Genomic DNA, 12,627 nt, shown 5'->3' on the forward strand with positions numbered 1-12,627 from the left:
TTAATCACCTCATTTTCATCAATATCTGTAGTGTCATTAGTGATGCTGTAAAAAAAATTTCTCTCAAAATGTTGCTGAAAAAAAAAATCCATCCTTGGGCTCCAAAACATGTCATGAAAAGCGATGGAGTGGCTACATGTTCTAAAATCTCACTAGGAGAGACTCCACCTACTGGCTGGAAATAGAATTTAAGGCTACATGTCTTACAACGTTAAGCTTAATTTGGTTACCACGCCATCATTAGGCATGGGGAATTGATTAAGGAAACAAAATAATCAAGACAGGCATATCCTGTGCAAGCGGTTGACTGCAACGTCATCAGAGCTTTACAACACAGAATATCAGCTGGCTGTTAAGCAAAGTAAGTTGTATTTTTGCTAAATATCATATATTGTATAGGTATATGTACATTAAACAGCAAATCTAAACCCCAAAATATATGCCTTAATCAAATTTATACACAGAAACTAAGTCCAGTAGTTCTCCATAGGCCTCGCAGAAGGGAACAAAAAAATAATTTCCCAACACTATCTACTCCTATTCCGTGACTAGGGAAATAGAACTCTTTCGGTTTGCTCACCATGTCAGAGCAAGTATAAATAATGTACTTACTACAAGTCCATATTGCATGGAAAAATAATTTTTCTACATGTTTACCTCCTAATAGGTGACCACCTTCTCGGAGACCTGCTTCGTCTTAGTGGAGATCGAGATCTCCGCCGGATGGGTGACCTGCTAAGTCGCCTCCTGGAGGGGGACCACCTTGGTGGGCTAGAGTCTTTTGTTCTTTCATGCCGCGTGAGTAAATCATCTCGAGCTCTTATTCTAGGAAAGGAAAAAAAGAAAAATGAGGTGGGAAAGAAAAACGGGAAGTTACAATCATTGCAAATTCCCCAGGGCATAGAATCTACCAATTTAAGTGCCACTTTAAGATGGTCAACATTTTCCAAATCAAAAGCATGCTCACTGAGGGTATTATAGCAGTATATTTATTATCACATCCCATTTTAAGGCTCACGGCCTACATTCCTTAAACATGTTCAAACATAAACCATCATTACGTTTTTAAAAATAAAGATACGAACAAAAATGAAACATCTTATGCTTCCTACCAAATAATGAGTGATATTCAAAGTTCACAGGCTTTCCTAGGCCTCTGCTCAAAACACCACCATAACGTACTGCATTTTACAATGCAGGATAAAATTATAAACAACGTTCTTGTTAGGAGTATGTTGTGTTACCTTTGACACAATAACACTTAGTGAAAACAATCGTTGAGATCCAAGAAATATGCAATTTCAAACACAAGATCAAATTCAGTATAGTTTCTCCCTCGTTCATCTCTCTCAAAACATGCATAAGCATAAATTACAAGGTCAAAATAATATTGAAAACCGTTTACAAAATGTGAAAAATGTCTCAATCTGCATCTACATCTTCTCAACAAACACAAAAATGCAATTCAGGAGCACTGCTCTGAATTCCTTTTGTGGGGAACAGAAAACATGGGCCCAGATCACAATATGGGCCTGATTCTGAGTTTGGCCCTAGGGAGAACATTGACTGCCGAGTTACGAGAACACCGACCGCCGAGTTACGAGAACACCGACTGCCGAGTTACGATAACACCGACCGCCGAGTTACGATAACACCGACCGCCGAGTTACGATAACACCGACTGCCGAGTTACGATAAGACCGACTGCCGAGTTACGAGAACACCGACTGCCGAGTTACGAGAACACCGACCGCCGAGTTACGAAAAAACCGTTAGAGATGCCAAAGATAGAAAGAGCCTGAAGCAGCCACTTGCACGTTGGTGCACTGTGTACAATGTAGTCCATGGCGCACAGTGCAAGCACAACAGTGCAAACAGAGGGAAGCACAACATGTGCCCCCATTCACAACCACCAACGTACAAATTCGCCCTGAGGCACGGTTTCAGGCCCCTTCCCTGCCTTTCCGAGGACCTTTTCATGCGGGGTCCCCATCATGAAAAGGTCGGTGGAAAGGCAGGTTGTGAACAGCACCGCCGTCATTGAACACCGAATTCCCCACCACCGCCCCATCGGGATCCAGGATCCTGGCAGTGATCTCGCGTCGGGCTTGTGGCAGTCTGACCATTAATCTTGTAATCAGGCGGTCAGACTGACGAGGAGGGGTCGGTCGGCCCGTCACCACGGGTACGATGGTCTTGGGATCACCGTACACGTAATGAGGCCCCAAGTGTCCCAGGGGCACAATGAGCATCTGTGTCTGCTTTCTGCATCTCTGGGACACTTTGTAATTACAGAAGTGGCCGCAGATACTTATGCCGCCACTTCTATACTACAAATCAAAACCAGCATTTGCAATGCAATAGGTCTCGCATTAATTAAGTTTGAGCTATTGGCATTGCTAACTATTGCAACACTAATTGCAACAAAAGTCTATAAATTGTAGGCCAAAAAAGTGTACTTATTTTTGTAGCAATGGCAGCATGCTGCGCTTTAGATGAATATGTTTAAAAGTAAAGTGCATATCAAGAGAGAAAGAGAGGACCAGATAGCTAGTCCGAATCCCCAGGGGTATTTATATGTATCAAAAAGAACTAGCTATGTTTGACTTGTATGGGACTCTGAAAAGTCATGTCCAGAGGCACCGGTTGGGTGTCTTCATGAAGCCCTCACCCACCAACCTAGTTGATGGCATTCTTCATCATCGGGCCCACCCAGTGACATCTAATTTGTCCCGGGTGTGCTTTGACGTCTGATTACAGCCGAGCAGGTATCTTACTGAGAGTGCAGCGTAGTGAGAATGGTGAAGTGAGATTTAAAACAGCTTGGCAGGAGACCCAGTTCCTGAGGGCTAAATTAAACTTTAATAAATGGGCTCCTGTCAGTGGTTAAAAACAAGGCAGGGTGGATGTGATGGTGGCGAATTACGACCTCCTGCATCCGGTGTTGGTCGACATGTTTCACCCAGTGCCTTCTTTAAATCTGGCTTTCCTCAGGACCGTTTATAACTGTAGGTGCAAATTAAAAATTACAAAATTAAGTGAGTGTAGCAGACTATGTGTCGCACTCACTAAGGTGCTATAGGTGTTAGAGGAGGGGATTCCCTCCTCAAGCATACCTGGACAAACAACATTTAAGAGAGAGACATGACATATATAGAGAAAGTTTTAGCAAGTTGCACAAGTCAAATAAAGTACTGTAAAATTGCAGTTTATAAGTGCTGTGAGTAGGTGCTTACAAGCGGCAAAGGTGTAACAGTACTGGTGGTAATCGGTTTCTAAATGTCGTGGTGATGCTAGAAAACGAACAGCTCACACACATTATGTGGAGAAAAGGACGGGGGCGTAAGGGTAAGTAATCTCACGCTGACTATTGGCCTGCGGTGCTTCCAGGAGTGGGTCGGCGAAGGAAACGACCCTGGAATATAAACGTGGACCACTGGTTTGAGAGGGACCTGTATGGGAAGAAACGCCTACCAGGGTGTAGTGTAGGTAGAGCAGCGTACTCACAGCAGTCTTGGTCAGGACCTGCGGGATACCTGTGCGCCTTCCTCGTACTCCGGGACCTATTCGGAGGTGGCGATCTGCTTTTATGAGTGATTCAATTGCCTGCACCTGTGTGGGAATAGCAATGGAGGAGAGACTCGCCCGGTGGCGTGAGAGCTGCGCTTGTGGGTGGCTGAGACAGCCGGGGATGTCCGTGCATGCGGGGTTAAGCCGCGTGTCTTATTGGCAGAGCAGGGATTTGCTGGAAAAGGAAAATAAGGCTAGGGCTCATGTCTGAATGGCTCAAATTGGGAGTCGGATGAGCAAGGGAAGGATTTGCCAATGCCTTGAAGATGTTAAAGTCAAGTAAAATAAAATAAATTAAAATAAAATAATGACGTTCAGATTGGAAAACGGGGGCAAGAGGTCATGGCGTGCTGGCAATCTGAACGTCATTATTTTATGCGCGAACATCCCCGGCTGTCTCAGCCACACACATGCACAGCTCACACCACCGGGCGAGTCTCTCTTGCTGTGAGTACACTGCTCTACCTACACTACGCCCTGATAAGCGTTTCTTCCCATACAGGTCCCTCTCAAACCAGTGGTCCACGTTCATATTGCAGGGTCATTTCCTTCGCCGACCCACTCCTGGAAGTACCGCAGGCCAATCGTCAGCGTGAGATTACTTACCCTTACGCCTCCGTCCTTTTCTCCACATAATGTGTGTGAGCTATTCGTTTTCTAGCATCACCACGACATTTAGAAACCGATTACCACCACTAACAGTACCACCAGTACTGTTACACCTTTGCCGCTTGTAAGCCCCTACTCACAGCACTTATAAACGGCAATTTTACAGTACTTTATTTCACTGGTGCAACTTGCTAAAACTTGCTCTATATATGTCATGTCTCTGTCTTAAATGTTGTATGTCCAGGTATGCTTGAGGAGGGAATCCCCCCTTCTAACACCTAAAGCACCTTAGTGAGTGAGACACAGTCTGCTACACTCACTACACTCCCCCTCCTGCCTGCCTGCCCCAGCTCCTTGTTTCCTCTGTACCTCCGCTGCCTGCTGTGTTCTTCTGATTCCTACCTCCTCTTTGACCAACCTCCCTTGCTTCTAGGACGGTCTTCTTGCATCCCAACTCCGTCCATCTGCCCATTTCCCTGCCTCCTTTTAGTCCATTCAGCCTCTGCCTCTTATGTGCTCCAGTTCACAACCTTCTTTTTATCCACATTTCCTATTTGCCCCAGCTCCCTTCTTCCTATCTGCCCCAGCTCCCTTCTTCCTATCTGCCCCAGCTCTCTTCTTCCTATCTGCCCCGGCTCCTTTCTTCCTATCTGCCCCAGCTCCCTTCTTCCTATCTGCCCCGGCTCCCTTCTTCCTATCTGCCCCGGCTCCTTTCTTCCTATCTGCCCCGGCTCCTTTATTCCTATCTGCCCCGGCTCCTTTCTTCCTTTCTGCCCCGGCTCCTTTCTTCCTTTCTGCCCCGGCTCCTTTCATCCTATCTGCCCCAGCTTCCTGATTTCTGTGTGCCCAGCTTCACGATTCTCGTCTTCTCTACCTCCCTCCTTTCTGCCCAGCTCCTTGCATCCTCTCTACCCGAGCTTCCCGCCTCATTCCTCCTACTTGCCCTTTCACCCTTTCTGTTTGCTCGGGCTCCCTGCACACCCACTCTTGTCTGCCCCAGCTCCCTGTCTCCTCTCTCAGCGGTCTGCCTCCCCTCTACTACTGCTTCATGCTTCCTCTCTGCCTTACTTCACACTTGCCCCATCAGCTCTATTTCCCTGCATCCAGGCTGTCTCCCCAGACTCAAACCATCTATAAACCCCTGTTCCCTGCCTCATATCTACCCCAACCACCCTGCCTCCCCTGGCACCCTCCAGCCTCTCCTAGGCCCCTGCTTTCCAGCTGCCTTAGAGTCCCACCTATCTCCTCCACCAGTTCCATGTTTTCATTTCTGTATCCCTACCTTCTGTCTGTTCCACCTTCGCCTACTGCTTCACCCCAACTTCCTGTTTCTTATCTTCTTCAGCGAACAGTTTCCATCTGCAGCTGCAGGGAACCCTGCACTCACCCTCATGTTTGCTCCAACTCCAAGCTTCCTACCTGCCAGCTCCTGCTGTCCGCCCAGCTCCCTGATATTTGCCCCACTGTCCTCCTATCTGCCCCAGCTCCCTGGCTTCTACCTCCCCAGCTGTCCTAGCTGCATGCGTCCCAATTGCTGCAGCTTCACGTAGACTTCAATCGCTGCCTGACTCCTGGGTTCCCCAGCTACCGCGGGGGTCCCAGTTCACAGTTCTGCTTCACTTCCGTGCTATCTGCCCTGGCCCCCTCTCTACCCAGTTACCAATTTGACCCTTACCCATTCTATTTGTCGCGACCTCCTCCCTCCTATCTTCCCCCCTATCTGCCCCTATGATCTTATCCAGCTCATTACTTCCTGTCTACCGCAGTTCCCTTCTTCCTACCTGCGGCTACTCCAGGCTTCAGACCAGGCCTTAGCCAACGGTTAAAGTGATAGGTTTTGAGCGCCATTGTAAATTGCGCGCAGCGATAGTGGAAGGGAAACTCAGATCCCAGCTGCTGCAGAGGAAAATGCTTCTGCTTCATCACCGTACGTGACTGCGCAAACTCGTGGAAGGCGAAGAAGGCATGTTCTTTACGAGAAGGTTTAAAACAAACACTTTGAGTTGCAAGCAATTCCAGCTTCTTTGTGTAAACGCACTTCTACACTATGGACTTAAATTCCTCAGACCAGGGGAATTGCAGTCACACTTCCTTAGGCCAAACGTCAAGTCTGGCAGCAGCATTCCCATAGACATGGCATTAATCTACTTGGATTAGAATTTCATTTTCGAATAAGCAGGTCTATGCTATTTGAGACATATGGGATCAGGAGTAAGGTTTGAGGCAATATAGATGCCCAGGTTCTGTTCTTTGGCTAGAGGGGGAGGGGGGGTGGGGGTGGGGTTGGGGGGTGGTGGGGGGGAGGTACAGAGTGACAATCCTAGAAAGGTCATGCTCAGACCAGCGGTGACCGCTGGTGATGTTAAAAGCGTCTGTGTTTTACTCCAGATTAAATGTTGCTGTTTTGCAGCATTGGGACTATCTGACAACAGGACCCTCGGGTACAGCACAGATTGTCATGAGGGAGAGAGTCTGGAAAGGAGCTGCGTACCATCTGCATACACATAACATCTCATACCCAACTGAGGTGGTTTAGCTAGGGTCTCATAGAAATTAGAGTGATGGTTATAGAACGGATTCCATGGGAACCCGGGAACTTCACAGTTGGTGGTTTTAGATTCTGAGACAAAAGTTGGAACTGGAACATTTTGGTAACGATTGGTCAATAATTTGATAAACCACATCAGTACCACACTATTTAAACCAATGTATTTAAGTATTGAAATAAAGCACCCCATGGGCAACAGTGTCAAAGGCTGCTGAGAGATCCAGGAGCAATAGGGTCCCTGGACTCTCTGCATCCATAGAGTGCAAATGTCATTTAGGACCAATACAACAACTAGTTCAGTACTTTTACCATGGCGAAACCTCACCTGATGCAATCAAGATTAATTTGAGACTCCAGAAAGTTGAATAACTGGAAAAAAGTAGCTTCTCCCACACTTGGACATATAAGGAAGGAGTGATATGGGATAGGACAGAAATTGCTCAAGCCAGTTGGGTCCAGGGAAAGTTTTAAAGTAGTGGTTCACTCCCAAAATTCTTCCAAGCTTGTGGAGCATTACCTGTTTTCAAAACTAAAAAAAGTGTGACAGTACTCTGCAAAATAACACAATCATTTTCTGCATATACTTTGCTGGACAAATGTCAGAAGAGGAGCGAGCAGTACGACCGCTTGGCAAACCTCAAATCAAATGTGATTCGAAAAGAGGTTGAAACTCGTTGAATGAAAGATTTACAATCTAAAGACAGTCAGACCCATCTGCCCTGCTCCCTTCCTTTTTAGGTCTCGACTATTCTATCCAGTTCTAGCTCCTCAGTACGAGCTTTTCCCACGTACAGCTCGGTTGGCGTTCAGATCCAGATCGCCTTTGGCTACATCGCGGAGTTTTGATCGCTGATGTTACTATATCAAGGGTAAGCCCACTTTACTGGATACCGAGCCACATCCAATGTTATAGGACTCCGTCTGCAATCCAATTGTTCGGAAAATTCGGCGGTTTTGAAGGATCACTTAGGCACGTCCTTAGGTTAACGCTTGTCACCTAGGCACTATATTGACCTAATTTTGTTTGTTGGGATCGGACATCACATGATCCTAAAACAAGCCTTTTAAAATTCTTTTAGGTTGACCAACGGGCTACCCTCTGGAAGAAATCACCTTCTGACCGATCCCTTTGTAAGTAACCTTGAGCGACTCTCGTCATTTTTTGACGTTTTGTACAAGCATCTCTCTGATACCTGTTCCTTTGTTTCCAGCCCCCCCCCCTGTCTTGATAAAGACCCGCCGCGACTACCAACTGGAGCGCAACCTGGGTCGAAACGTCGACGCTCTCACTTTTGGCCAAGTTAACTCCAGGAATATGGACACTAACCACTTATCTTCCCTGGAACATTTACTTATATAAGACTGGCCGCATAAACGATAGAAATCACATCGTTTTAAACCTCCCCCGGTCCTGATTTTATTGTAAATGAATGTTTTTGTAAATAAGTGTCACTAATAAATGTTGCACTGGTCACTTGAATCACCACAGTCACTACTCACGTAATTGCCAAGTAATTGACAGTAATGTAGTGGAATGAAGTAATTCCAATTATATTGTTTCTTTTTTTCTGTTTTTAAAAAAAATATAAAAACTTTGACTATCAGAGAGTTTTGCTTGTTTGTGTGCTTTGGAGCTGCCCACAGCCCACCCCAAAGAGATTGTCTATACCCAACAGAACCACTTGTTTGTGAATCACGTATACCCAGGTTCTGAGGGACACAGGGTCACCCCATTTTGTTAAAACATTCTTTTGCAAGTGCAGACTTGCGAGGGTTCTTTTCCAATTAACTTTCTTTATAAGTTATTTTACACCAGAACATTTGTATTTAATGCACGTAAATCAAAATTGAGACATGTCAGATAAAGAAACCTTATCTTACACAGAGGAATACATTGCGAAGTTGATAGAAGACCAAAATTCCTCCAGTTTCCTCCTTGGTTCAGACAAAACAACTTCGGATGTAACACTTAACGAAAAATTGATTAAAATAGAGCGTTTGGAAAAGAAACTAATCCGCTCCAGACTTCATGGACACGTGCTTACTAAATACCTGGCATCCAACATAATTCCTAAGGGACTGCAAGTAAGAAACGAGCCCGGAATCTTCATTGATGTACCTAAATTCCGAGAAGGCTTCAGTTTTGTGGCCAATAACTGCTCTAGGCACTGGATGGTGCTAGGGGTGGAAACGGCCATAGATTACGTTAAGAAACTAACACAGGAGATTGCTGACCTAAAAAAGGAAATTTTGGAAGACTGTGCACTTGCCAATGCCAAAGAGGCATTAGAGAAAGCGGAAAAAACACTAGCTGAGTTTAATACAGTGACATTGAATAGGAAACTAAACAAACTCAGTAAGGACATCCGCACATACGATAAAAAAGTCACTTATCCATACTTGGCAGACGAATATTACCAGCAAGACGACCAAGGTTTCTATACCAACAGAGGCAGACAAGGTCCCAGAAGATTCGGAACATTCTCAGACTCATCTGCAGGTAGTGGATCAGACTCAGAACAAGAAGGAGCATCAACCAGCAGGCAAGCACTGGAAGCCCCTCAGCAACATTTTTTAGAACAAGGCTACCGTCAGTCCAACCGAGGCGGCACTGCCCAGCGAGGTTGGACACCAAGAAGAACATGGAACAAGTCGAAAGGAGCTCCGAGAGGGAACACGAGAGTGAGATTTTACCAACCAGAGGTTCATAGGGAGATCTCAACCCGCAAGCAAACGTACAGATGGTAACTTTGTCCAAAGAAATAAGTCCAGAAACAGAGAAAAACACTGATCGGATTGATGACAATAATTCCAACATAAACGAAGCTGTCTCAGGATCAGAACCATCCCTAAGAATAGTAACACCTGTGGCTACAATGGGGGAAACCATACAGAATAACCTGGAAATCCAAGTGGATGTTCCTCCACCAGCAGATTGCATTATAAATCTCTCCAACCATCAGATGTCTCCTGCAGAAAGAAGTGTCCTCAACAAAGGTCTCTCATTTGTGACTAGCCATCGACCGGATGCCTTCACGACTAAATTGGAACTGCAGAAATTCTTCCGCAAAGTGAGGCTGCAATATTACTTTGGAAGGAATGAATACACCCCGAAAATGGCTGCCACGCCATTCAAACCACCATCCACTTTCACTCCGGGTTCATACTGTATGAGCCAACGGATCTTGGCATTTGAACAGATTGTAATGCAAGAAGTAATGAAGAGCATTGAAGAGAGGCATTACATACGATATAACCTCACCAAGGAAGAGGCACTTGCACTCAAAGAACTCAGCAATAACACCTCCATCATCGTCAGAGCAGCGGACAAGGGTGGTGCTGTTGTCCTTCAGAACACGGAAGACTACGTGGCTGAAATCAAAAGCCAGCTGTCTATCACGGAAAGCTACCAGCCGATACCCAGGGACCCTACTACCAGCATAAAAGCGCTGATTGAAACACTGGCAGAGGATGGGGTCAACAAAGGCTTCCTGAGCCAACCGGAAAGAGACTTCTTGATCAAGAAGGAGCCCCGGATTCCAACAATTTATACCTTACCAAAGGTACACAAGAGGTTGAATAACCCACCTGGAAGACCAATAATATCTGGCTGTGGTTCAGTGTTGGAACCAGTAAATCAATTTATTGATCACTTTCTACAACCACTTATACCTGAAACTAAATCCTATGTGCGGGACTCAATGCACATCATTCAACTTCTGGAAGGGCAACCATATGACGAAACCACGCAGTTTATGGTTACACTTGATGTTTCTTCGCTGTATACATCGATACCGCAAGACCATGCAATTAAAGGCATCCATGACATATTGGAGAAACGTCCTGCTCCCCACTGGATACCTACATCCTTCCTGATTGACCTCCTTGAAATTGCCATGAAGCGTAACTACTTCGTGTTCCAGCAACAATTCTATCTACAATGCAAAGGGGTAGCGATGGGAGCGACTTATGGCCCGAGCCTGGCAAACTTATACATGGATCAATACGAGGAACGTCACTTATATACAGAAGAAAATCCATTCATTGATTCCATTGCGATATGGAAACGTTACATCGATGATGTGATAATGATTTGGACTGGATCAGAAACGTACCTACAAGATTTTTATCTCTGGCTCAATGCGAGAAGTACAGACATACAATTCACTATGAACTATGACAAAAAAAGCATTGCATTTCTGGATCTTGTCTTCAAATCAGAAGAAGGTGTAATAATCTGTGATCTTTACAGGAAACCCCTGGAGAAAAACACTTTGCTGAAATATGACTCCCACCACCCACGCAATCTACGAGACAATTTGCCGTTTGGTCAGTACCTGCGGATTAGACGCAATTGCACTAAGAAAACAGACTTCTTCAATGAATGCGAGACCCTCACTGAACGCCTACGTGAACGTGGCTATCCGGTGGGACTCCTAAAACGGGCGAAGAAAAGAGCTTGGTACTGCCCGAGAGAAGAACTTTTGACCCCAAAAAACAAAAGTCCATATTCTGTTGGCCTGGTTTGTGTCACGACTTTCCATTCAAAGAGCAAAGTGGTAAAAAAGACAATAAAGAAATATTGGAACTTGGTGGCATCTGAACTAAACACTGAAACTACTCCACTTTTTGCATTCAAAAGAGGGAGAAATATAAAGGACAATGTAGTCCAAGCCTTCTTGGAACCACCGAGACCATTGACTCTTAGAGACCATTTAGGCTTACCACCCATAAAAGGACACGTCAGATGTGGAACCTGTAAGGCGTGTCCAATGTGTATGGATGGACCGTCTTTTGTCTACAATAACAAAACCTATAATTTGCCCATCCTGACAAACTGCAACACCTCCAACGTCGTGTATATCATCCTCTGTCCCTGCAACAAACCCTATGTGGGACAAACAACACAAAAAGTAAAAACACGCATATTGCAACATATGAGCAGGATTCGTTGCAAAGTACAGGGCGCACCAATGGTAGATCACTTCCTCACCAGTAATCATGACCCCCACAAGCTTGCGCTGGCGCATCCTAGAAAAAATCATTGTTAATCCGAGAGGTGGTTCTCTGACCACCACATTGAGCAGAAAAGAATGTAAATGGATCCACATTTTGAATTCTTTAAGCCAGGGACTGAATGAACATGAGGAAATCTCGAAACAGATGGCGCTACTTTAACCTGTAAAATGTTGAAATTAGCCCCGTTTTGCTGTTACATGGTTCCATGCGATAACACACAAATGTCAATACTTTTACTCCAAATATGTAATCATTATGTAAAACCATGAACCGTGTGTTGTTTTGTATGTAATAGCTTAATTAATCAGCTTTCCCGCAATTTACCCTGACATAAAGACTACGCCCCCTTCACACCAAGCGTAGGCCTTTCTGTTGCATAGCAACCAGACGCACTCTGCGTCCTCGAGGAGATAGACTTCACGTCGTCTCAGGCTACGCCTCCACTCTGATTGGTCATGCTGAATCTAGTCTAAACTTCCGGTTTTGGGTTGCCTGGATACGAGTATACTTAATGTTCCAGTTCTAGCTCCTCAGTACGAGCTTTTCCCACGTACAGCTCGTTTGGCGTTCAGATCCAGATCGCCTTTGGCTACATCGCGGAGTTTTGATCGCTGATGTTACTATATCAAGGGTAAGCCCACTTTACTGGATACCGAGCCACATCCAATGTTATAGGACTCCGTCTGCAATCCAATTGTTCGGAATTGCGGCGGTTTTGAAGAATCACTTAGGCACGTCCTTAGGTTAACGCTTGTCACCTAGGCACTATATTGACCTAATTTTGTTTGTTGGGATCGGACATCACATGATCCTAAAACAAGCCTTTTAAAATTCTTTTAGGTTGACCAACGGGCTACCCTCTGGAAGAAATCACCTTCTGA

The 12,627-nt window shown here is 45.3% G+C and overlaps 1 protein-coding gene across 4 annotated transcripts in view; it reads right to left on the reverse strand.

Annotated features, from left to right (window-relative positions):
- Positions 1 to 12,627, reverse strand: part of PRP4K (pre-mRNA processing factor kinase PRP4K) — a 390,098-nt gene that overhangs the window by 292,698 nt on the left and 84,773 nt on the right. For all 4 annotated transcript variants that reach the window (XR_015309884.1, XR_015309883.1, XR_015309882.1 and 1 more), the window contains exon 3: positions 658 to 825. Coding sequence is in view for 1 of the 4 variants with exons in the window: in XM_086965045.1 (XP_086821171.1) it covers positions 658 to 825 (168 nt within the window). In the remaining 3 variants the exon portion in view is untranslated. The remainder of the gene's footprint in view (positions 1 to 657; positions 826 to 12,627) is intronic.

Source organism: Lissotriton vulgaris, chromosome 4_1 (assembly GCF_964263255.1).
Source record: "Lissotriton vulgaris chromosome 4_1, aLisVul1.2, whole genome shotgun sequence".
In the NCBI taxonomy this organism is placed as follows: domain Eukaryota; kingdom Metazoa; phylum Chordata; class Amphibia; order Caudata; family Salamandridae; genus Lissotriton; species Lissotriton vulgaris.